The sequence below is a fragment of the Pleurodeles waltl genome, chromosome 4_2, assembly GCF_031143425.1.
Source record: "Pleurodeles waltl isolate 20211129_DDA chromosome 4_2, aPleWal1.hap1.20221129, whole genome shotgun sequence".
In the NCBI taxonomy this organism is placed as follows: domain Eukaryota; kingdom Metazoa; phylum Chordata; class Amphibia; order Caudata; family Salamandridae; genus Pleurodeles; species Pleurodeles waltl.
The window spans coordinates 532,111,652-532,138,678 of record NC_090443.1 but is presented as its reverse complement, the minus strand read 5'-3'; the positions used below and the strand labels follow the sequence as shown (position 1 = coordinate 532,138,678).

Here is a 27,027-nt window from a genome sequence, read left to right as displayed (position 1 = left end):
TGGTTCCGAGGTGCCCATTCCCCATATTCTCCTGATTTCGTGACATACGGCATGATATGTCAAACTGCCCCGGATTTATCTCCGTAAGGGCCTGGATAGCCTCGAACGTCATTAATTTACCGTCTTCATAGCAATCCCCTACGGTCAGTATTCCTGCTTCATTCCACAGCTTTACGGCTTGCATCCTCGCTGCATTTCCCACCAATAGGAAGTTCAGCGGAACGTATGGAGAGTATGGGAGCTTATCCGCTCTTTTTTGCACAAACCTGGCCCAGCACGTATGCGCAGCTGCAAGCAAAGGGTTGACCCGTGTCACTCTGGGGGGCTTTGACGATAGCCAATTTAAAAGGGGGATCCCATTCCGCCGGGGCTCGAGGCTCATAGGTTCCGCTTGCTCTGGTCTGTGGATCCAATGTTGGACCCATTGAAGTTGTGCAGCTGCATAGTATTTTTCAAAATTCGGAGTTCCTAGGCCACCGTTATCCAGCGGATGCTGCATTGTGGATAGCGCCACTCGTGCTCTGCCACCTCCCCAAATAAGCTGCAGTAATGCTGTGCTTAGATTGCTAAAGAAGCGTTTGGGAATGATTATCGGCAGGGCCGCAAAGTAATATAAAAGCCGAGGTAGAATCAACATATTAGCAATCGCCACCTTGCCGGGTGGCGAGAGAGGGAGCTTGTTCCAGAATTGTAGGGAGCCTTTTATAGAAGTTAGCGCCTTCCCCAAGTTCCCATCTCTTGGGTCTTCCGTGGCATGGTATATGTTTATCCCTAGGTATTTAAATGTTGTAGGGCACCACTTAAGGTGTCCTACCTCTGGAGGATCATGGTTGCTGGGAGCCCTTTTAACCAGGGGAAAGACACACGACTTCTCCCAGTTTACCACAAGGCCAGACAGGCCTCCGAATTCAGCCAATAAGGATATTACAGGTGGAATAGCTGCACAACCGTTCCTAATATATATCAAAGCATCATCAGCATATAGTGAGATCGTGTGATGTAATCCATTTCTAACAATTCCCCATTTGTGCTCCATGTGGCGAACTTTTGCCGCTAACGGTTCCATTGCTATGGCAAACAGTAGCGGGGATATTGGACAGCCCTGCCGTGTCCCCCTGGAGATCGGGAAACTATCAGAGATCACCCCACCTGACTTCACCCTCGCGCTCGGATTAGAGTACAATGTCCGAACCCAGCGGATGTAATTAGGGCCTATTCCCATGCGGGCCATCGTGGCCAACAGGAAGTCCCATTCGAGCGTATCAAAGGCCTTTTCTATGTCCAATGAGAGCACCATTTCCTCCTGTGCGTTCTTGGGGGTATCTCCTATTATACTCAGCAACCTACGAATATTTAGGAAGGTGTTACGTTGGGGGATGAAGCCGCTTTGATCTGGATGTATCAATAATTGCATGAGGGGGGCTAACCTGTTGGCCAGTATTTTGCCTAATATTTTGCAGTCTGTGTTTAACAGCGATAGTGGTCTATAAGATTTCACATCCGTGTGGTCACGACCCTGTTTAGGGAGTACCACTATCATAGCTTCCCTTTGGGATGTGGGTAAGCTTTCTTTAGTCCACGCCTCCTGAAACACTACCAGCAGATGGGATTTCAGACTGGGTAAATAAGCTTTGTAATACTCCGAGGGGAGGCCATCCGTGCCGGGCGCTTTGTTCCTGGGCAGCTGTGCAGGGGCTAATTCTATTTCTGCTGCTGTTATAGGGGTTTCAATTCCATCTCTATCTGATTGTGGTAGTTGGGGTAGGAAGGAGTCCGCCAGAAAGGCCTCTAGTTGTGTAGCTGTGCACCAAGTAAGTTTAGTGTATAAGTTAGAGTAGTAATTCCTAAACGTCTCGTTAATTTCTGCTTGTGTAGTAGCCATCTCTTGCGCGCCCACCCGGATGGCCCCTATTGGAGCTTGCTGTCTATCCTCGCGGAGTAGCCACGCTAGCATTCTGCTTGATCTATCACCTTCCGTTTGCAACCTGGTTAAGTAATATTTATAGTCGTGGCAATGGAGCCTGCTATCTGCCTCTTTGTATCTTAAGCGCTTTTCTTTAAGGACAGTGCTGGCAATTTCCCCCCGTGCCACCGCTTTCTCCGCATCTCTCAGCTCCTTCTCAAGTTTGCTAATTTCCGTCTGTAAGGAGCATCTCGCTCCCCACGTAGTGGACATACATACTCCGCGGGCCACTACCTTGTGGGCGTCCCATTCTATTGCCCGGGTTATTGCAGACATAGCGTTTATTTCCCAATAATGGCCTATAGATTTCCCCAGTGTTGCAGCAAATGCTTGATCTTGTAAAGCCTCCGCCTGGAATCTCCAAGTGGGAATTGCCTGACGTGCCCTGCCCCAGTTCAGAGTTACCCGCAGAGGCGCATGGTCTGAAACTGTCTTTGCCAAATATTCGGACTCAGTGGTTAGCGCCCCTATTTCGCGGGTGCCCCATACTATGTAAATTCTAGTGTGGGTGTTGTGTGGAACCGAATAAAATGAATATTCTTTTTGCTCTGGGTGGCCTAACCGCCATACATCGAATAGGCCCATAACGTTTGCCCATTCTTGTAGGGGGCTTGTATGCTTCCTGTTGGTTGATGCGCTCTGGTGGGCGCTGTTTCTGTCTAATGCTGCTACTGGGGTGCTGTTAAAGTCACCTCCCCAAATGGCTAGAGGCATGGGGTGGGACAGCAACGTTGGGGTGAGAGTGGTAAGAAAGCCTGTAATGTTACTGTTGGGGGCATATACCCCAACCACAGCCAGCTGTCTGCCATCTAATTTGCCCTCCATTACTACGTACCTCCCTCCCTGGTCTATCTTGTGTGCTGACATGAGGAATGGAACTCCCGCTGCTATCCAAATCAGCACCCCTCTCGCAAAGGTCGAATACGTTGTGCCTATCAGCTGGCCCCCCCATTTCACGCGCAGGTCTCGTAGGTCCCCCTCTAGTGTATGTGTCTCTTGCAAAATAGCGATATGCACTCCTTGTCTCTTAAGTCGAGCATACACTCTAGCCCGTTTGCTCGGCATCCCAAGGCCCCTGACATTCCATGTTAATATGATATATTGGTTCCCCATGTTACTTCTAGAAGACATCTTGTAGGGTGCAGGGGGTATGTTGCTGTATCGTGGGCCTGGTTTTAATATTGGCCCACCTGGTCTCTGCCTTTCTACTGCTAATATTTAGATATAGCGGGTGCAGGTCCATCTTTTGTGCATTAAGTAATTCCGATCGCTGCATTTCTACTAAACTACTAATCCCCTCCCCCCTGATTAAACCCCCTATTCTACTCACAACTACGGTGAAACTACAAAACTTAAAAATGTGTAACATAACTTTTATCCAGTTGGATTCGCACATTGGGATTCTCATAACTTACAGATGTGGCTCTTATAAGGGGCTCACAACATGGCGCAGACTGAGTCTGCCAATATCTTCAGGCGCCCCCCTTGGCATATTTCCGTTCCCTCTGGCCCCACCCACCCGCCACATGCCACCTGTTTGTACCCCAAATCACTTAGCTTGGTATTTATATCAAAGATGTATATTGTCGGAAGCACTTTATCCCCACATCTCGGCAGTGTCGTGAAGTCTCTATAATTTTTCCCAGATGCTGCCGCCATCTCTGGTGTTCACTCTGGACCTAAGCAGGTGGTTTATAGTTCATCGGCAGATCTTGGGGTGACCTTCGGCCCACCTAGTTCTCTTGTTGCCGTGGATACGGAGCTGGCTGTGTCTGAATCCGGTTCCATTCCCACAAGCCCGCTGGGAGTTATACTGCTGCTTTGCATGTGCAGCGGCGTCTCTTTAAGCACTTTCGCTCTTTCCTCTGCTGCTTGCCAGTCAATGGGCTGGCCTCTGGTGCGCCGTTTGAATCGCTTCCCTGCAGTGGGTCTCTGCCGTTTCTCGTCCTCCTCTGCGTCTTCCCGGGGGTGTGCAAGGCCCTTGGCGTGGAGCCATGTCCAGGCATCCTCGGTGCTGGTGAATATGAGTGCGGTCCTCCATCACTACCCTTAGCTTGGCTGGGAAGAGCAGGGCATATTTTATGTTCTGTTCTCGTAGGCGTTGCTTGATTTTAACGAAAGAATTGCGCTGATTCTGCACCTCTTGCGTGAAGTCTGGATAGGCATTGATGTTCGAGTCTTCATACTTGAACGGGCCCTTATTGCGGAATTGTTGCAATATTGCGTCTCGGTCTCTGTAATTCAGGAACCTGGCAATCAGTGGTCTAGGGGGCTGGCCGGGGGCTGGAGGCCTGCCCGGGGCTCTATAGGCCCTTTCAATCGAGAAAAACTTGGATGGAGCCCCATTCAACACTTCCTTGATTAGCCACTGCTCTAGGGAAATTTCTGTTTCCGGTTAACGCATACTTTCCGGGAAACCCAGAAATCTCACGTTATTTCGGCGCGCCTTGCTCTCCATTTCCTCGGATCTTCTCCAGAGTATCTTCAGCTCTTCATCCATGCGCTGAATTTGTTTTTGGTTCCCTTGCGCTATTGGAGTTAGTTCCGCTATTTCAGCTTCAGTTGTTTTTACTTTCTCGGCTAGGCTACGGTGATCCACTCGTAGAAGATTCAGGTCCTGCGCCACTGCATCAATTCTGCCCTCCAGGGACGACTTAGTATCCAGTATTGCCTGCAATACTTTCTCGAATTGAGTAGAGTGCGCTAGAAGTGTGCTTTCCAAGGATTGTAGGGATGGGCCAGGTTGTTGATCTGTGGGCGTTGTCGCTTGGGTAGTTCGATCTGGGTTCTTGGTTGACTTGGCTCTACCGGCCATTTTGGCTGCTATGAGATTGCCTCCTGAACTGCAGGGACTTCGCACTGGTGGGCTTGTAGTTAGGCAGCAAAGCAAAGGAACATCTAGTCCTAGTTTGGCTTATTATGACCTGAGTGTTTAGTGACTAACACTGCAGTCATTGATGAATTCTTTGATCCACCTATACGTTCCTGTGGGGCTGTCCACCAAACCCACTGAGGTGTGCAGAGGGTGCAGTCGTTAGGGAAGAACACTTGTTCCTTATTGTGTGGCGGCAGGGCTTGGTGCCAGAAGTTTCCCTCCGAAAGAGGGAAGAAGTGCTGGACGGTCGGGTGAGGCGCCAAGACACGGGAGAAGACACAGGTTGAGACGCTCGCAGGGCACTGCGAATATACCGTGCGCCGCTAGGAGCGTTTGCGGCAGGGACCCTCCGTTAAGGACCCCAGGGCAGGCCCCATATCCACAGTCCAGCCCAGCCATCCATTCTGCGTTTATTAAGTAAGCTGTGCTCCCAGGAGCGCGCGGTCCGCTTCTTATTTGCCCTATCGCGAGGATGTAGGGGGGGGGTGCTTGCTGTTCCCGAGGTGTACCTCCTCCGTGTAGAATTAGTGTTCCCCACCTCGTATGCGCCCTCCTCACCTTATTCTTTAATTTCCTTTTTCTTCTTTTCTTTCTTTTTTTTCTTTCTTTTTTTTTTTTTTTTTTTTTTTTTGGAAGTTAAAATGTGCCTACACCTGGAATCCCCGCTGGGCCACCGCCGCTTCGAGTCCACTTTTCCGGGCCTCTTCGCTGCCCCACTGCTACTTTTGCCCGTGCCGGTCACCGAAATCCAAGATGGCGCCCCGGTTCCTCGTGTCGGAGAGCCGGGGCGCCTGGTAGGATGAACTGCCCGGTTCACTGCCGGCCGCGTCTTCCCTGCTCCCCCAGCCGCAGGTTGGTGGGGAGGCAGGAGGCGGCCGCGCCCGGTGATATCGCGACTGGGAGTGCAACCGCAGCTCCCTTCGCTCCGTACTGCTCCCGTCGCGGACCGGCGAGTCCCAATCTCGCCCCGTTCACGATCCGAGGAGCGCTCGCGGCGTCCGTTAAATGCACCGGTCTTCCCCGGTCAGGTCGCCGTCCCGGCCGTTGCTACCAGGCCGCTGGGGGGGCGCCTTCCAGGATGACTCGAAGTGGCCGGAGACGGAGCGCTCGGATCAAGCGACCGTCCCGGCCGCCATCTTCCTCTCTGAAGCACTGATATAGATTATTTTGAAAGATACTTACCAAGGGTTTGATTTTGAGTTTGGAGGATGGAGTAATGCCCGTTAGGGCGACAGAGTACACGATTCAGTCACCTTAATGTACATTCAATCCCCCAAATTTAGAGAGATCGCAGGCCAAACAAGCCTAGGCCACTGGCTTCTCTTAAAATTGTCCGGAAACACTGTCAAGGCAGTTCCTGTCAATGCTGTGAAAGTATGACAGATGGCTCTGTCAAACATGACAGACGGTGGTCACATTTTCACAAAATTTAACTTTTTTAAAAATCAAACTTCCAAAGTGGGAGTTCTGTGTTTTTTTTTTTTTATTTTATTTTTTTTAAAGTATATCTAATTACCCACGTTCCATGGGAAAGATTTCACATGGCGTAGAGGTAATTTTTTAACATTTTCACTATCCATCGCCACCAGGTTTTTTCCTTTTACCACATGATAGCAAAGTAAAAAAGCCACTTGGCTGCTTAGTCCACATTAGGTGGATGATTGAATGGCTTATCTCTGACAGCCACTACTCTGTCCAAGGAGTATGTTAGGATTGGGGCCAAAGGTAGGCTCTGTTCTCAGCATACCGTTGTTCTGCCCACCTCTCTATCTGGCAAGCGGACCTTGAGTTTTGCTACTGAGTACCCTCGACATGAAACTGTAAATAAGCCTCATAATAACCAAAAATATGAGTTTGTTCAAAAAAAGGTGTTATCACTTGAAAAATAGTTTTTTTTTTTTTTTTTTTGTACGAACTCTTTTTATTTCCATGTAAAATTGTATTTCCATATTTAACTACATATGCACTGGGCTACTGTCTAAGATTCTTGTGTGATAATGGGAAAATGAAACCATTAAGGTGTGTCTGTGGGGTGGGATCTTGATTGATGTGATTAGAGCGAAGTGAACTGCAGATGCCCAGGACAGATTCTGTGGCTGAGGACCTCTTGGATGCTTAAAATCATGTTAATGGAAAGTTTGGTATGTTTACCCGCTGGGGGAATTTATTTACAGCTTTCCAAATGTATTCACGGGTACACATAAAAATGATCACAGTTTAGTAAATACAATGAAAATTAACTTGTTTGAACAAACAAACATCTCCATACATAAGCAACATCAAATTGTGTTTAAGGAGGAAACGTGATTCATAAAACCTAGTGTCCAAACAATAACAGATATGATGGACTGATATTCTAGCTATGAGAATTTTGTGCATGTGCAGATCAGGTTCCTTGTTCTTCTCCATTCCAATAAGATGCTCATTATGTTTTTCTGTCTGTTTTCTGTCAGAATGATATGTGGCTGGTCCATTATGTGTCTTCTTTATGACAAAAATGTGAGTATTTTGGGCCCGATGTACAACGCAATTTTGTGATCGCAAAAGGCAAATTTGGTCTTTTCTGACCCCAAAATGGCCTTTTCTAATGTACCATCCCTAATTTGCTTAGCCGACACGCAAATACCGACTCCCAAAACAGAGATTGCGACTCACAATTAGGAATGAGTGTTCCAAGGTCATCCCTTCCTAATTGTCAGTCACAGTGGCATGTATGATTGTTTTGTGACCGCAATTGCGGTTGCAAAACAGTTATCACCAATTTCAAATTGGTGGAAACCCATTCACAACGGGAAGGGATCCCCACAGAGCCCTTTCCCCTTTGTTATGGACGACGTCCTACTCTGGAAAAAATGAGAAGAAAACTTTTCATTCTTTTGCTTGAAATGCATCCCATTTTCCTTTAAAACTGCTTTATTTAAAAAGCAGTCACAGGAATGGTGGTTTGCAGTCCCCAGCAGGCCATTCCCAATGGGGTTGCAAATTGCGACCTGCCTCATGCATATTATTGAGATAGGTCTTTTGCGTCCCCAGTGGGAACCGCAGAGTGGTTGACATTGTTGTACTTTTGGTTTTGTGACTCACAATTTGCGACTCGCAAATTACAAGTTGCAAAACACACGGTTGAACATCTGGCCCTTTGTGTGTATGTGTTTAGTCTTGGTCATGAGGCATTTTCCTTGAATGTTTTTTCCCTATGAGAGTTCGACAATTTCCCTATGTGCTTTTCTGCTCTGTAAGAATGAGGCAGTCATTTTCGTTTTGCGATACTGAGCTCCTATTTCCAACTGTATTTCTGTTCTGAAGTATTAATTCTGTTATTCTTGGTTTATGTGTTCTCAGAGAATGACTTACTACATGTAAGTCACTGTGCTGTGAGTATGAGAATTTCTGAGTTCTAAATACCTGAAGTGTGATGCTCAGGTGTGCACGGTCACTGCCGTCTGAGATAGAGGCACTCTTATCTGCTCTTTTAATTTCTGAATGAAAGACATTGTTACCTGTGTCTGCCCTGTGAGAATGAGTCGCTGTTTCGATGTGTTTGTCTTGAAGTGGATTTTTGTCTCTGAAATGAGGTACTTTAATGAAAAATTCTCCTTTTGAAAGCTTATTACATCTGTTATTTTCTTTTACCCTTCCATCATACCGTTCCCAAATAGCACTTACAACTACTTGGGAAAAGCTGTTGGTGCCATGCTGTCTGACTTCCAAAAAGGAGACCTCCACAGTGCTCAGAACAAACAGGTAATTGTGGAACTCATGTTGTGCCTTCTTGTGTCAACAAACTTTGTCCAACATCCCCAGATTCAATATCCAGCTTAAGGGAAACAGAAAGAAGGGAAGACTAAAGAAGGGACCCTGGGAAGAAGAAGGGGGTAAGACCCACTCCTCTCCATTTGTTACTGGTCACAGGTAGAATCCAGGGCTACTGTGAAATTTGTTCTGCTCTACTCGCCTCAAGTAGAATTGTACTGTTTACACCCATCATTGAAACCCCCAAGCATGGTATGCTCCCTCACTAGCTTATTGTTCAGACAACAATTTAAATGGTTGGATTAAAAAGAATTTCTGAAGAACTGAGTCCAACCATTGAGTCAAGAACTGGTTTGGGAGAGCAGAATCCACACGAGCTGGTGACATGCTTTGGTCTGCTGGTGGATGACAATATTTCATCGTGAGCTCACAGCATACGATTACAAAAGAAAACCAACTGGACAGTGCACCAGTGTTACAAAGCCATCCAGAAGACTTCTGTCCCAACACTGGAGCATTGCAAAAATCGGTTATTGAGTGCATACAGGGGTAAATCTTTCTTACACGCTCATTTCAATTCAGTGATTGAAGTGGAAATCTAAAAGTGCAGGTACTCTTGGTCCCACAGTACCGGTTTGCTGCTGAGAAGTTCTAGTACTTTCACACTAAAAGCATTGAAGCAGGACTGAGGCATATCTATACTATCCTTTCCAAATTACTGTGCAAGTGCACAGTACCTGCACATTTTAAAGCACTATTTCAGCTCCAAGTAACTGGTAACCCTTCAGTTTCACCATCTCCAATTCTGAATTTAAAGAAACGGTGTCACATAGTAACAGAAATGGAAACTGCTTCTAAAAGTGATTAAACAAAGCAAAGCAATGCATGGCCGATACCATGCTCAGAAGTGTGCACCACTTAGGGTCTTTGCTCCCTTTTTCCAGCCATTGGTGTGAAATGAAATCAGTCTCTCTGATACTCAGAAGTGCTTTAACAGCCCGTTTTTCTCAAGTATATGCTGTTCTTTAAGTTCCTCTTGTCTGAGGTACCGGTGTTTCTATAGAAGCACTAAGGCTCCAGCCCATTTGCTGCTGTTTGCAGCAGCTGACCCACGTACCCTCTGTGGATCGAGTTAATTGTGGCCATTCTGAACTCCAGATAATGAAAGGCCTTCCCGCCCCCAGAAGAAAATATATTTTCATGAAAAATAACACCAGGAGGTTGGTTATTCCAGTGTGCATCAGGGACAGCAGCCATGGAAGATCATCAACAGCTCCTTAGAGTCTGCCACCTTCCCGTAGAGCTGTAAACACGCCGAGATCAGCGTCCTCCTCAAAAAACCCAAGGCGGACCCAAAGGACCGCAAGAACTTCCGGCCTATCTCCCTGTTCCCCTTCCCGTTAAACGTCATCGAGAAGGCCATCAACAGACCACTAACCCGCTTCCTAGAGGAGAACCACACCCTGGACCCTTTCCAAATCCGGATTCCGCAGCAACCACAGCACTGAAACCTCCACGACGACATCAGAACCATACTGGACAGTGGCGAAACGGTGGCCCTCATCCTCCTGCACCTATCGGCCGCGCCCGACACCGTCTACCACCACACCCTACGATCACGCCTCAGCAATGCTGGAATCCGCGACAGAGCCCTAGACTGGGTCACCTCCTTTCCCACCAGCAGAACCCAGAGAGTCCTACCCCCCCCCCCACCCCCCATTCTGCTCCGAGGCCACCAAAAATCATCTGCAGCATACCCCAGGGTTTGTCCCTCAGCCCAACCCTCTTCAACGTCTACATGGCCCCACTCGCTAACCTCGCCCGATCCCACAACCTCAACATCATCTCATACACTGATGACACCCAGCTGATCCTCTCCCAAGACCTACCTCCACGAAGGAATGAAGGCCATCGGCAAATAGATGAAGAGCAGTTGCTTCAAACGCAATTCAGACAAGACTGAAGTCCTAATCTTTGGTTCCACCCCCTCCACATGGGATGACTCCTGGTGGCCTTCCGCTCTCGGAACTGCTCCGACTCCCACCAACCACGCACGCAACCTAGGATTCATTTTGGACCTCTTACTTTCCATGACCCAGCAAGTCAACACCATCTCCTCCTTCTCCTGCTTCAAAACCCTCTGCATGCTCCGAAAGATCTACAAATGGATACCCACCGAAACTAGAACAGTCACCCAAGCCCTTGTAAGCAGCAAACTGGACTACGGCAATGCCCTCTACGCAGGAACCACAACCAAGCTCCAGAAGCAATGCATCCAGAACGCCTCATCCTGGACATCCACTGCCACATCACAGAGCACCTGAAAAACCTGCACTGGCTCCCAGTCAACAAGAGAATCACCTTCAGATTCTTCACCCATTCCTGCACAACACCAGACCAGAATACCTCAACAGACGACTCTCCTTCTACACCCCGACCCGGCACCTCTGCTCCACCGACCTTGCAACTGTCCCATGCGTCCGCAGAACTACAACCGGCGGTAGATCTTTCCCACACCTCGCCGCCAAAACGTGGAACACTCTTCCCACCCACCTGCGCCAGACCAAAGACCTCCTTACCTTCAGGAAACTTCTCAAGACCTGGCTGTTCGAGCAGTAGCAGCACCTACCCCCCCCCCCCCCCCCCCCACCAAACCCCCCCTCCTCCTCAGTGCCTTGAGACCTTCACGGGTGAGTAGTGTGCTTTACAAATCCCTGATTGATGGATTGATGTTGGTTTGGGGATAAATCTCCAAGCAGAGCTATAAATATTCTTCAAGCAGAATTAGAAGGATCAGACCAGGCCTCTCCATTTTAATCTATCCATCCTGCTGACTCTGAAAGGGTGGGCAAACACTTTCAGCCTCCTGAAGGATGCCTCTTCCACTGACCACTCGTGCAAAGTATGTTTACAACTGATTTATTGGATTTCATTTGGAGCCATCTAATAACTTGGGCACTGACGTCTTGATAAATATTGTGCCACACTGACTCTAAGCTTTCCATCTTCAGAAGTAAGCCTCGACTGCTCACCTTCTCAAGCCTGAGGATCAACTTCCTATTGAGGGTCTCTTGCCCATCGAGTTGCTGTGCACAAGTATTATGGCACTGGGACGCCAGTTGTAAACAACACAAACTCAGATAGGGTAATACCTAGAGACCTTGATTTTTTTTTTTTTCCCCAGGGAAAGGACTTCCAACCAGTTTCAGCGAGGGGGCTCCTGAACAGGGAGATCTAAATGCTGTGTTTCTTCAGGACAAAGACTGCATGCATGAAAGAGGGCAGTCATCTTATGCAGCATGCACACGAAAATGAAGTGGACTCAAACATCTACTCGTTAAAAATCCAAACAGATACAAAATCCCTACCCATGTAGTGCACAAAAGGCAATGCAAGGCTCCTCAGTTAATGCAGTTTGATCTACCATTTGTTGGAGAGCAAGACGATGAACTCTCCACAGGTTTATAGAGAAGATTTACTGTTCTCCTGGACTAGTTACAGCCTGGGATAATGTGGCTGTAGTCCCCCTCATTCGAAAGACGAGGAGTGTGGTGGGGGGAGATAGATGTTAGTAGCTTACCTGCCACTACTCATCACAGCACTGTTCTGATGATAAATAGGAAAGTAAAAATGAAGCAACTAAAATGGACCTGTGTTCTTACTAGTAAGGTGTTTCTCCAGCGAACTCAAAAATCAAACATTTAGAAGGTTAGGCAGAAGACTTTTGTCCCACTAAAGAGTCACAAATAATATGGTGATAAGCTGTTTGCTCTTTTGGAAGGGGGGCTTAAGACGGGCAAAATGGAGGGGCAGTAGCAGAACAGGGAGAAATAACATAAATGAGGCAAAGAGTAGGAATGAATGATTATAAAAAAGCTGAGAGTAAGTAAGAGCAATGAGAACAAGCATTGGCAAAGGCAACAGATCTTGCATATGCAAGAGCTATTGGCTTTGCCAAAGTGTTTTAGCCATGTTGTACACCAGCATGGCTGCTGTTCAGCATGGCTAAAAGTTAGCGGTGTAGAGAATAGTGGTGTGTCATGTTGTAGAGTGAAATGGTTAAGAGTAGAGTGTTGTAGAATGGATTGGCAGAGAGTGTTGTGTATTGGAATGGCATAGTGGGGAGTCGCCTAGAGTGGCATACATTAGAGTGGTATAGAATAGAATGGAGTGGACTGGTGTAGAGAACAGTGGCCTAGATTGTTGCAGAGTGGTGTGGCATTCGGTGCAATGGCATTGAATTCAGCGGCATACACTGCAGCCCCCTGAAGTGGCTCAGTCGAGTGGTGCAAAGTGCCGTGGTGCAGAGTGGAGTATAGTTGAGTGATGCAGAGGGCAGTGGCACAGAGTAGAGTTGAGTGGCTCAGATTGCACTGGTGTGCAGAGTAGAGTTGAGTGGCATAGGGTGCAGTGGTGTAGAGTGGTGCACAGTAGACTAGCATAGTGGTACAGAGTAGAGCACGGCACCATACAGTGCAGTAGTGTAGAGTGGCTTAGTGCAGAGTAGTATGGCGTTCAGTTCAGTGGCGGAAAGTGTAGTGTTGCAGAGTAGTGTGTCAGAGTGCAGTGGAGAAGAGTGGATCAGAGTGACATAGAGAGCAGTGGCACTGAGTACAGTGATGCGGAGTACAGTGAGATGACATAGTGCCGTTGTGGAGAGTGCAGTGGTTAAGAGTAGAGCAGTGTTGCAGAGTAGATTGTTTCAGGGTAGAGTGAAGTGGTGTACAGTAGAGGGTTGCATGGTAAAGTGCAGTTACAGAGAGTGGCAAAGAGTTTAATGGCGTACATTAAAGTGTAGTGCAGTGGTGCAAAGTAGATTAAAGTGGCGTACAGTGGATTGGCGTAGAGTGCAAAGTCATAGAGTTGAGTGTTCGAGTTAAGTGCATTGCCATAGAGTGTAGTGGCGTAGAGTGTCAGAGTACAGCAGCATAGTTTGGAGTCGTGCAGAGTAGATTGGTGTGGCCTAGACTGGAATGCTGTAGAGTGCAGTGGTGTAGAGTAGAGTGGCGAAGAGTGCATTGGCTTAGGGTAGAATAGAGAGGCGTATGGTGAAGTGGCGTGGAGTGGTGCAGAATAGAGTGGCGTAGAGCATGTATGGTGTGGTAGCACACTGCCATTACAGAAAACACATTTTCATTTAAAATGAGCATTACATTTGCACAGACATACAGTTTTACTAATATAACACTACAGTGGACAGATGCAAACATGTGGAAGTAGCATCACCTAGTTTAATGATTTGTTTTGATAATTGTAAAGTATTTGTTTCCAACACCCACAGAAATAAAAATATGCATTATTCGCGCGTACATAATTCTGATATTTTCTGAAATACTTACACAGTTCCTTTAAATGTTGTTAGAAATGGGGTCTTTGGTTGGCAGGTAGTTTGTACTCTGTCCAAGCAGGGACCCCTCACCCTAGTCATGGCAATGAAGGTACACAGGTACACATTCGAGATAACCTCTGCTGACCCCCTTGGTAGCTTAGCACAAGCAGTCAGGCTTATCTCAAAGGCAATGTGTAAAGTATTTGTACCAACACACAGTAATACAGTGAAAAAACCAGTTTAGAAAAATAGGCAATATTTAAATCAAACTAGACCAAAATGACAAAATCCAACATATTCAAGTCAAAATATGAATTTTCCAAAGAACAAGAGTTTTAATTCTTAGAAAACAATAGAAACGTTGATTTTACACAAAATCCCTGGTTTGCGTCAAAAATAAAGCTGCACGTGCGTGGGAAAGGTCAGTGATGCGTGGATTCCTTATTCGCAAGTGAGCCATGCGTCTTTTTCTTCTCCGTTTGGCAGTGCATAGTTTTTCTCCCTCGTAAGAGCGATGCATCAATTTCCATACAGGGCACCTCAGATCCATGCAGGTTCACAATGACTTTGATGCCCAGCGACGATGCATGAGAAATCTAGTTGCACGGTGTTAGAAAACCATGCTGCGTGGGGTTCGCATTATCAGCAGCCACAAGCGGGTGTTGCATCATTTCTCCAGCCGCAGTACCTTGATCTCCAAGCCACGATGCAGGTGGAGCGTTAATTTTAGCCACAAAGCGGGTGGCGCGTTATCAGCCGTGTTGCAGATGCTCCGTCAAAAATTCCCCCGCACGGTGTTATATGAGTGGATATCTGATGGAGACTTCAAGTTGCAGATTCCTTACCTTAGAATTTCCCCCAGGCATCAGACTGGATCTGGATATTTTTCTTTGAGCAATTACCTTGCTCGGCGGTAGGTGTCGTCGGTCAACTCTGTGGGCGTTGTTGGCATCGTAGTCGCCGTGATGACGTTAACAGTAGTACACAGACGCTGCCTCAGCGCAGTGACGTCATATCTTTTGTTTCTGTGCCACGCGCTGATCCGCAGAGAGCTACCCTGGTCTTTTTGACCGATTTTGACCGTTTTGTTGAGTTTTCTAGAGTTTTTGGTGCGAGGACTGTCACCACATAATGTCGGTGACTGATCCGCATCTGGTTTGTCTGTGGTGTCTCAAGCGCGACCTGAAGTCATGCTCAGAGTGCCGGGCCATGCACCCGAAAGTCTTGAGGGATCGGTCCCTCAAGCTCATGGCGGGCCGGAGCTCAACTCCACGTAGGTCTTGCTTGAGAGGAAGGTCTTGAGACCGTTCGCGGAGCCATCACCACTAGTCGTCCTCAAAATCTTCGGGTGCGGGTAAGAAGTCGTCGTCGAAGAGCTCTCATCGCACTTCGACTTCGCCCCATCGCTTGGCTGAGGCGATGCGGGAGGAGCGTCAACACTCAAGGCCTCTGTCCTTGGAGCTTGCTTCTGGGTCTGATCCGCGCTTGCCAGAGTTTCCGGGAGCCGGAGCAACCCCCGCCCAGCTTAAGGAATTCTATGAGGCCATGCGCCTCATCTTTGGGCGGACCAACCCAGATACAGCACCTTCAGGCCCAAGGGATTCGGTTGAGGGGCCTTTCGGTCCGCGCAGGTGGCTTCAGCTCCAGCTGCCGAGGTCCCCTGTGGGTCCACACAGGCACCGGTCGCACCACTGAGACCTTCCCTGGCGCTGGGTCGATTGTCGACGCTCCCAGTGTCGGTAGTGCCCACTATTGACGTCGTCCCGATCCTTATCCCCGACAACTCTGAGTCGGAGCGGCTTGGCCGATGCCACCTCTGTCTTTGATGGGGCCTACTCACCCAAGGTCAGATTTGGACCCTTTTTCTAATAGGAATTCGGGGAAGGATTGAAGGGGTCCCTGGACCCTTATGAATACCAGGATGACCCATCTTTGGACTGGGCACAGGAATTGGGCGAAGCCAGAGGACTGGACACTTCTCCAGATGCCGGCATGCTGTCTCCTCCTATCGTGGCTATGGCAGAGGGAGCGGCTTATGGTATGGTCAGTAGGGCGGCCAAGGTACTTGACCTTGAGCTGCCTACTGTAGAGGTCAGGCCCAACCTCCTGACGGAGGTGCTTCAGCCAGGGGCTTCCACATTTGAGCCCCTTTTACCTTGCAATGAAGCCCTCACCGATGTCCTTTTAGGTACTTGGTCCAAACCCAACATAGGAGATCCTGTAAATAGGACTATCGCACGCCATCGGCCGGCTCCGAATGACCCTAAATTCCTGTCCCAACACACCACACCTGAGTCTTGTCATCCAGGCTTCCTCTTCCTCAGGCGCATTCCCTTCTGCACCCCCAGATAGGAAATCAAAAAGGCTGGCACAATTTGGGAAGAAGTTTTCTCCCTCCAGTCTCGCGATGAGGTCCGTGAACACTGCATGCCTTTTGGGCTGCTATACCCACTCTCTGGAATACAGTTGCGCAAGTCCTGCTGCAGATACTGGAGGAGGCCCGTGCTATCGTCTCCCAAGCTGTCAACGATTGGAGAGATGCGGCAAAGTTCACGATCCGATGTGGGCTGGACACGACCGACTTTCCGGGCAGAATGGTTGGTACGACAGTGACCTTGAAAGGCCACGCCTGGTTGTGTACTTCTGTTTTTTCTGATGATGTCCAACAGTCGCTCATGGAGATGCCCTTTGATGGCTCACGTCTCTTTTGTGACAAAAGCAGACTCTGTCTTGGAGAGATTCAAGGATTCCTGGGCTATGGCTCGGTCCCTTGGTCTTTCTGCTGCCCCTCGTGCCCAGCAGTCTGCTTTTCGCCCCTTTCGTGGCCACGGAAGGGGCTCCCTGTTGCGTCCCCCACCCAGCCACCATGCCACCCATGCTGTTCAGCCGCTGCGTGGCCGGGGACAGGGAACTAGAGGTCTGCCCAGTCCACATCTGCCCCCGCTGCAGCCTCCAAACCCTCCTAGTCTGTCCCCTCACCCCCCATCCAGTTGGTGGCAGGATTCACCATCACCTGCCCCACTGGTGATCCATCACTACGGACAGATGGGTTTTGCAGATCGTTCAAAAGGGCTATTCCCTCCCTTTCGAATCTGCCCCACCGGCCATGCCTCCATCACTCAGCTAAGTCTCGGAGGATCATTTGGCACTTCTCCGCCAGAAAGTCACGGCTCTTAGCCTACTTCAAGGAGAAATTCAAAATGCTCACCATGGATCAGGTTCTGTCTGCCTTAGACTCAGGAGACTTGATGGTAGCGCTGGACTTGCAGGACACTTATTCCCACATCCCCATCCTGCCTGCCCACAGACGTTACCTACAATTCATGGTAGGTCATGAGCACCATCAGTTTACTGTGCTCCCCTTCAGCCTTACCAGCGCCCCTTGGATGTTCCCGAAAGTGATGGCAGAGGTTGCAGCTCATCTGTGCAGGTTAGGGGTCTCAGGCTTCCCCTACCTCGACGACTGGCTGTTGAAGGCGGACTCACCCCAGAAAGTAGTTTCCCACCTTCAGACTACGGCGAACCTCCTGGACACGCTGGGGTTCACTATAAACATGCCGGAGTCACACCTGACTCCCTCTCAGATGCTCCCTTTTATCAGAGCAGTTCTGGACACAGTGCAGTTTCGGGCTTCTCCCGACAAGTGAGTCCAAGATATTCAGGCTATGATTCCGATCTTTCAGCCTCTGTCTTGGGTTTCGGTGAGACTGACTGAGGCTTCTGGGCCTCATGGCCTCCTGCATCCTACTAGTGACACATGCAAGATGGCATATGCGGGCTCTGCAGTGGGACTTGACGTTCCAGTGGGCGCAGCATCAGGGGAATCTCTCCGACATGGTCCAGATCTCGGAGGGGACTGTGGAAGACCTGCAGTGGTAGCTTTCGAATCTGCATTGGGTCCACAGCAGATCCCTCTCCCTTCCCCAGCCAGATCTATTTATAGTGACAGATGCGTCGCTTCTGGTTTGGGGCGGCCACATGGGAGAAGCAAAGATCAGGCGCCTCTGGTCTCTGGCGGAGTCTGGGCTCCATATCAATCTTCTGGAGCTCCGGGCGATCAGGCTTACATTGAAAGCATTTCTTCCCTCTCTCAAAGGGAAGGTAGTGCAGGTGTTCACGGACAGTACTACAGCCATGTGGTACTGCAACAAACAGGGCGAAGTAGGGTCCTGGACCCTTTGTCAAGAGGCACTACATCTCTGGACATGGCTGGAACATCAGGGTATTACCCTGGTGGTTCAACATCTGGCGAGTTCTCAACGTCAGAGTGGACAAACTCAGCTGTCAATGCACAGCTGAGCACGCTTGGCGTCTCCATCCGGAGGTGCCGCAAGGTCTTTCAGCAGTGGGGAGAGCCTTGGTTAGATCTGTTTGCCTCCGCAGAGAACACGCAATGTTAGCTGTTTTGCACAGAGTGGAACTCCGGCCTACTTAAAGCCTTTCTGCCTATACCGCTTCTGCCCAGAGTTCTCAAGAAGATCATGAACAACCGGGCCCATGTCATCTTGTTGGCTCTGGACTGGGCACGGAGAGTATGGTATCCAGACCTATTGAGTATGGCCATCAATCCTCCACTCAGACTGTCTCTTCGGGCGAATCTTCTGTCGCAGCAGCAGGGGACGATTCTCCACCCGAACCTGTCCATTCTCTGCCTTCATGCGTGGATATTGAGCAGCGACAGTTGACGGCTTTTGATCTTCCACCCAAAGTCTGTGATTTTTATCTTGGCAGCCAGGCGTCCTTCCACCAAACAGTATACGCCTGTTGTTGGCATAAAGTTGTGGCATGGTGCACCAACAAATCTGTGTCCCCCCTCTCTGCCCCTTGATCTGAGGTTATTTTTTTCATTCTTTCTTTGGCCCAGCAGGGATCCCTTTTGGGCACCCCTAAAGGGTATTTATTTGCCATTTCGGCCTTTCTAAGGTTACCTGATCAGCCCTAACTCTTTAAATCTCCTATTGTGAGTAGAATCCTAAAAGGTCTCACCCATTTATTTCCTCCCACTCCATTTATCATGCCTCGGTGGGACCTCAATCTTGTCCTTACTTATTTAATGGGTACTCTCTTTGAGCCTATGCACAATTGTCCCTTACAGCTCCTCACCTTCAAAACTGTATTTCTAGTTGCCAACACTTCTGCTTGCAGGGTGAGTGAGCTTCAGGCCCTTTCATCCAAACCTCCATACTTGTCTGTGCACCCTGACAAACTGGTGTTGCGCACTAAGGCTTCCTTCCTTCCTTTCTTCCAAAGGTGGTTACGCCTTTTCATGTAGGCCAGTCCATCACCCTGCCTACGTTCTATGCACCCCCACATTCTTCCCATGAGGAGGAGAGACTCAGAGGTTTGGCATTCTATCTTAATTGTACTAAAGATTTCCAGGTGGACAATCAACTCTTTGTCTGGTATGTGGGTACGAAGAAAGGGAAAACGGTGCAAAAGAGTACCATCTCTCGATGGGTACTTCTATGCATCAAGATGTGCTATGCTTTGGCCAAGAAGCAAACCCTTGTGGGCTCATTCCACCAGAGCAAATGCTGCTTCCACTGCTTTAGCATGCGTAGTTCCTGTACTGGATATCTGCCACGCAGCTACGTGGGCGTCCCTGCGCATGTTTGCTAAACACTACTGCCTGGACAGTCAGGTCTCTTGGGATGGCTACTTTGGTCGTTCAGTCCTGCAGGACTTTCTAGTAAGATCTTGGTTGGCATTGCTTGGGTATCTTTTCTAAGGTAAGGAATCTGCAACTAGACTTCTCTATCAGATGTACAAGGTACTTACCTTCGGTAACAAAATATCTGGTAGAGACATATTCTAGTTGCAGATTCCTTATCGGCCCATCCATCCTTCCCACTTGGGAATTGATTTCTAGGGACAGAGATTCGCTCTGGCGCACCAATCTCTGTGTTCTTAGTGGCTCTACGCTTTGGCATGGAAAGTCGTTAAAAGAAACTGACGTCACTGCACTGAGGCAGCATCTGTGTAAATGTCATCACGGTGACGACACTCAGAGTCGACCGACGCCACCTACTGACGCGCAACAGTTTTGCTTGAAGAAAAATCTCTGGATCCAGTCTGACGCCTGTGGGAAATTCTAAGGTAATATTTTGTTACCGAAGGTAAGTAACTTGTACTTCAGTCATTGTACTGCCACTTCACCTGTCAAGGGCCCAGGGACTGCAGAGGGCACTACTTGGCAGGGCAGGAGTCTCAGCAGAGTCCAGGTGCTGGCAGAAGACTTCAAAACAGGAGGTTCAAGCACTTTGAGATTCTTCTCAAGCAGTAATGCATAACAAAGTCCAGTCTTTGTCCCCTTTCACAGGCAGAAACAGCAGCTGCAGGAAAGCCCAACAAAGCAGTCACAGGTAGGGGCAGGAATTGAAATCCAGACTGATAGCAGCAAGATGAGTTAGACGTAGAAGGAAAATAGATAGTGAAATGAAGGTTGAAGAAAAGATGAGTGAACTGATAGATGGCTGTCTTGTAGTGGTGATGGGTCTAGTCCCTTTATTTTGTGGTAATTTTATCATGGCATAATCGTGTCTCCTTCTTTCCTAGTTTCTGATTCAGGAGTTCATAAGCTACTTATTCCACCAAGGTAAGAATGTGTACATGCCTTTCTCCACCTCATGTGCCGTCTCTGCCACTTTAATTACTATCTTCCCATCCCCTGAAACACCTCATGTTCACCAGCTGTACACTACCACTCCTTGTCTACAGAATGGAAGCCTCCGTACACTAGTCTGTTAAAGTGTGGGTGGTTGCCTATACAACTATTCTTTAACCATGGCTTGGCTTTACCACTCTTTTTTTCTACTCTTTAACTACAGCTAGAGGTTTGCTTCTATCCCTCTCCTTTAGCAAATGGTTCCTTTCCTTTAATTTGTATTTACACTTTAAAAACTTACTTTAAACGTGTGGGTGCCTTCGTTCTTCATAATAGAATATTTACATTTCTTAAAAATGGATTCGAACTTATACAAGTTTAAATGCATTTGGAGTTTGTTAGAACGTATGCTGCACTGTGGTGTTTTTTTTTTCTTTTTTCTCCTGAATCTTGTTTCAGCAGAGGGGTGACGCTCCTCCGCCATAGGAGAGGGTCCGTCCCTGCTAAAACCACCGCTTGACCAAATTGGAATTACCTGAACATTCAACTGATCACAAACTCCAGGAGCTTTAGCAGATATCCGTGGATCACTTTGCCATTCAAATCCTACTGCCTTTTGTCTCCGAACTGCCAAGAAGACTACGTTTTTCATATTCTGTGTCCAGTGAAAAATGTTTAGGTTCAAGAAAAGATTAAGATAACAATGCATTCCTCAGTACCTTACGCATGAATTGCAAAGCTTATACTATATGCTTCATCTCAGGTCCTTCAGATTTTTTTTGTTTCTGGGAAAATCCATACACAGGCCTCCTGTCACACCAGTTGCGGCTTTGGGAAAAAAGTGTAAATTTCACAAAATTAGATTTCAAAATCTACACAGGACAGTTTGTGATCTTGCGCCCCCTCCCCCCCAAAAAAAATCTCCACTCCCCTTTAAAAACGTTTATGAACATTAAGCCTGCTTTGATGCACTGCCTCACCGCCTTTATGTTTAAGAAGAGTTGGTTGTGCATCAGGTTCATCTAGGTTCAAGGTATGAACCTCCCCCCCCCCCAAAACACACACACACATGCACACCCCCACCCCCACCGCATTGGTGACCAGCTGTGCTCTTGCATCGTTTTTACTTGTGTTTTGTTACAATTCCTGGATTGTCAAGTCTTGCTCCAGTCTCCCTTTAAGGTGCAGCGTGCTATCTATCTTATGTGGATAGTGTGTTCCTCCATTGTCTTGTGTCCTTCTGGACATGTGTTGCTGAGTAGCACACTATTATGTGTGTAGCAGTCCATCATTGGTAAGCGTTTTCCTTGTCTTGTTTCACGGGTGCACCTCTTTTTTTGTCATATAAGCTGTGACCCGGTATAATATGTGTGTGTGTGTAAGTGGTCTGTATACTACAGAGTTGCTGAGGCTTATAAGAGGATGTTGTCGCTTGATGGAGTGCATGTACATACCATCTTCTCTGTAGCTCTGTCGTGTAATTAATAAGAGTAAATCAACTTTGTTTCTGTATTACTTGGTCTCACATCAGGTACATCATTGTAACAGTAATGTACAATGATGACAGGCACAAGAGTGAGATTGTTGAGTTTGTGGTGGATAATTTTTTCAACCGACTGGATTTCTCTACTTTGCAAATTTTGATTCTGCATTTGCCCTTTCTTCTTGCAGGTCTGGGTTTAGCAGACTTTAAAAGAATCATGTCCTTGGTCTCCAACATTGACATGGGCCTGCCACGGCTCCCACTGCAGATAAACGAGACAGCCAACCTCGCTAGCGCACTAGATAAAATGAAGGCGCTAGGATTGTACGTGACTCCTCACTCCAAAACCTCATCAACTCCATGAGACCTGGACTTCCTGGCATGAGCCTGCAGATTTTCCGATGACCCCTTGCAGCAGGAAGTGGTGCGCAACTTGACTGCTCCTCTAGACTGTTGTGTGGTGCTGTCAGCCGATGCAGTCCTCTGGAGGATCTGTCAAAGGAAGCAATGCTGTTCTCTTTTTTAACTCTGCCCATTACAAGGAAGAACACTCGCCTTAAGACCTTAATAAAGTATTGAAAGATAATTTGCCCAAAGTGTCCCTTAGTCTCATACACCACACGTGCACCCTCTGTCAGCCAGGAACGCAATGGAAAACTAAAAAGTGTGAAAGGATTAAATAAAACATGGTCTGTCACCCCCTTAGAAAAGCAAAATGGCTGTATAGGAACATTGGGAGATGGTCTGTTGTGGTGTATATTCTTGTGCTTTTATGGCACATATCTTGGTGGTGATCGAGAATAAATCAGAGTTGAACTGGAGGATCAGTGATGTGACCTGTCCTGAGGAGTGCGATAATGCACTTTTTGCTGGCAACCTGTGTAATTGAGTTCTAGAAGTTTAAAATAAAATGTGGTTTCTGGAAAGTGTGCAAGCCACACAGATTCCCTGTCTGAACAAATTGTGTGCTTCTTTCTTTATCCTTACTTACTTTATCTTTCTGTGCCTTGCTTCCCTTCCCATACATGGCAAAAGGGGGAACGTTTAGAAGCAGGGGCTACCCTCTGTTAATGAAGCACAAATTATACTTTTAGGCACTTATCTTTTTTCATGTGCTTTTATTACTTTTTTCTACATTGATAAAAGATTACTTGAGAAATATAACTTTCAAAGTCTTACATTTTGAAGAGATAAAATCATAGTGTTGAAGTAATATAAAAAAGAAATACCCGACCATAGATCTCGTGGAGATCTTTCAATTCAAATTACTCAAGACCATCGGTGGAGCAAGTTCATGGAAACACTTGTGTGGAAAAAATTTGTAATTTACTACGGACATGTGGTGGGTACTCTAGTTGTATTAATGGTGGGGTATCTTGTTCTCTCAGATAGCCTGACACAAGGTAGTCTGTTTAGCTAGGCACTGGCTGAATACGTGTCTTCTATGCCTTTTGGTAGCATACTCTAAATGGGACCAGAAATCAACAATGGCTGCATGGTAGTGTGAAAGGAGTGATCACATGATGCAGAGAACTCAGGAGAATCAGGCCTACAGAGACTTCCTCTGTGACCCATGGCATTATGCCAAAATAAGGGGAGCAACAGTCCCTTTCGAAAGCTCAATTTTTAGAAAACTGTGCTTCAAAAATTGGAAATCTACTCCTGTAGATTTCCTTCTACATTTGGAATAGCATTTCAACTTTTTGGGATTCGCAGACAACCTGAGGGATACTTCTTGAAGTCTATTACAATATTTAGCGATTTGGATAAGTAAGACAGAAATGTGACCTAGCACTTATTTTTTTTCCTCCATCGGGAAAATATTTTTCTTGTTGAGAAACCTTCTGTAAAAATTGTTTTTTTAGAAGACTTTTGCATCCCTTTTACCCACTTCCGCAGTTTTCTGTACAATTACTGTTGATAAGCACCATGAAAATATATACCACAGTAATCCCCAGTCTAAAAAACAAAAAGAAATCACAAATATACAAGAACATGCTTAATGCAGATGAAAACACCTGTTAAACAGCTCCAGTTATAGGAGATGCAGTTAGTTACTTCCCCACTAGCTTCCTCAAATGGGTGTCAGTGGAAAAGAATGCATAAATCAGGCAAATGAACTTTGACTGGAGAAGATGTAGATAGCTCAATGCAGATCTACAACTTATAATATTCATATGCCTCAATAAGGGATTCAGGAACTGTTTTCAAGGACTGTATATAATTTACAAAAAAAGAAGAAAAGATGTAAGAGACTGGGCCGATGCTGAATCACAAGGGCAAAGGTCCAATAGTAATATATTGTATTAATAGTATTTATAAAGTGTTTACGACCCCCGACAAGGTGCTGAAGTGCTTTTCGGCGAGTAGCACGCTTGCAGAACTAGGATAAGAAACCAATAGGTCAGCTATACAAAATCTAAATCTGGTCAGATAAGATCTTCATGCAAGGGAAAGGAGAAACATCAAGTATGCTTCCATGGCCATAGTGGTAATGAGAGGTAAACATTCTGTATCCTGCTTCCTTTTGGACTCACACTGTAGCTTGTGTTGGGAAAATATAGCAAGCAGATCATATTTGAGCTGCTTTTTAGGTGTGGACGCTATTAGAGATGATTTGGAGTAAGTTTTCTCTCTCTCCAGCAGGGCCAACTGCTCCCTTTCATAGGATAGCTAAGGGAGGTTCCGTGCTTTGTCTAAAAACTTAGTCATTTATTAAGGCTTGATATAAATGAAGTTTCTTGTTTAACCCATATCGATCTCCATAATAACAAAGGGAGCTGCTTTAACATAAACTACTAACGGAACAAGTCCCAATTCTGCGTGGCAAAGATAAATAAGAAAACTAATGGAACGTTAAGAGCCGCCTGGGATTGATTAACCATGTCAGTATAAATATACAAACAGGAATGTTGAAGAATTGCAAAGGCAATATTCTTTGTGCTGTAGGATTGAGACAGTGCCTCTTCTCGGGAATGAGATAAGCTCATTATTAATATTGCTACTAAGCTCTACCATAAGGTACAGAGACAGCGTGCTCTTTTTCGAATGTAATATTTTCCCACAAGGGGTGTGTTCAAAATGAAAAGATACCTCAGAATCCCACCCACACTGACCGCAAACCGCCAAATCTGTTACAAGACAGTCTGCAGTTAAAATCAGCTCCCCAGATATAAAAAATAGTCTTAAGTAAGATCATCAAGAAGAAGGCTTTGTTTTTGTTCAAGGGATAGAGAAAAACGGACTTGAGTTGCAATAAAGTTGTTATGGTAAAGATTCACGACCACAAGGACCAACTTTGGTTCAAACCTGATAAGTATGATTTGAAAATAAGGTGACCTCAAATAGGTTTTAATGATCCGCCATTGAAATGAAGTTGATATTAGGGTTAGGAGGCTACCTTTAAGATGACCACCTCTAGAATGTTCTGCTGGGGTATGGATTGAAATAAACCTGTCAATCTCCGCTATTGCACTGCTCCAGATTTCCTGCAAGCAAACAGTATTAAAACAGTTAATTATGTTACACCAATCAACATTATTCACCTTGCTTGAGATTCCTGCCACATTCCAAAATAAACTCAAATTGTGTGCCCACATGGTCAGGTCTGATCAGTTAGTCAGTCGTCCAAAAATGAAACAGGTTCATATCTATTAATGACCCAGCTCACACAGAGCAGGGAGACTCCTTCTAAGGTTGGCAGTACACCTTGGAAACTCCTACTGATTTAACTGGGGGCACAACTCACAGAGGTGGGTCTATATAAAAAATAAATTTAAAAAAAAACGGGGTAGAACCTTGATGGAGGAGAAAGGGCTGCTGACATGAGGACACCTGACTGAGGCAAGAATTTTCCTAGCCACAAACGGTCTATTTAAGTTGATAACTACACAGTCTCATCAAAAGGTTTCACATCCTTACCTAGCCAATTGACCCGTCAAACCATATTGGTTCATCTGCCTATCTGAAGTTCGAACAATGAATTGAGATCTAGCCAATGTAGTACCTTTTTTAGTTGGGTAAACATTTTTGAGGTACCAGGCTTGAGCAGAGGATTATTCCCCAGCACAGCATTGGGAATGGCATCCTGTGGTAAATGAAGGATGGTGGAGTTAGGCCGAAGAGGCAGGGACTCTTGTCCAGAGTTACTGTTTGGGCACCCGACTGGACAAACATCCTGTGGTTGACTGGTTGATTGAACTGTCCCACCACTGAATGCCCCATTCACCACTGGGGCCGAAAGAGCAGTTGTTGAGCCACTTCCAGAAGTGGAAGCAAGGGGACCTGCCTTCTCAATGTGATGGGCATGTGAACTAGATGATGTATTTTGAGTATTTATCTTACTAGTATGAAAGTTTACGCCCTTGGAGTTTGACCAGACTGCAAGCAATCGGTGTGGGAAGGACTGGTGGGAGTGGAGGCATGTAGGGGGATTGTTGACACTGGTTGATTTTTTTAATTCAATGCTTGCTAGACATAAGCTAATTGGTTCTAGTTTAGCATCCGGGGCAGTAGATAGCTTTGCATACAGGGAATCCAACATACTTTCCGACTAATCTTTGTCCTTAAGGATAGAATAATTGGCACCAGGTCTTTAGCTACCACTAACCCTGGGGTGTTTTAGATTTAGTAACAACCTCCGGATGCTTCCTTTTCCCTCCTGCATCAAAGGTCTTGCACTGAACAACAGGCTTCATCCACTTATCTCCCACTCCACCATCCGCAATGACATCCCCCGGAGTTTCAGGTGCCGAAGTTGGACTGCAGAGTAACAGAGAAACTGGGTGGGAAGGGAAATCGAGAGACAGACCCACACAAACCGCATTTGTCATGTGCAGAAGAACGGACCGAGAATCCAAAATGGGGGAAACAGGAGTGCCTCCAAGTGAGCTAGAAAATGGTGAAGTAGGAGAAGAGTGAGAGAAACTACGCTCAGCCAGCGTTACTTTTCGTCCCAATAACTACAACCACATTGTACAAAAACATCCATAGAAGTGGATGAGGAAGACTTGGTCGTCCC

General features: G+C 46.9%; 1 protein-coding gene across 2 annotated transcripts in view; it reads left to right on the top strand.

Moving 5' to 3' along the window:
• NPL (N-acetylneuraminate pyruvate lyase) overlaps positions 1–22,968 on the top strand; it is a 216,647-nt gene extending 193,679 nt beyond the window's left edge. Inside the window, exons 10-12 of one of the 2 annotated variants that reach the window (XM_069232054.1) lie at positions 8,498–8,582; positions 20,476–20,515; positions 22,196–22,968. In XM_069232054.1, the coding sequence (XP_069088155.1) occupies positions 8,498–8,582; positions 20,476–20,515; positions 22,196–22,371 (301 nt within the window). In that variant the 3' untranslated portion in view covers positions 22,372–22,968. The remainder of the gene's footprint in view (positions 1–8,497; positions 8,583–20,475; positions 20,516–22,195) is intronic. The other variant, XM_069232055.1, reaches the window with a different exon arrangement.
• The last annotated feature ends 4,059 nt before the right edge of the window (positions 22,969–27,027 follow it).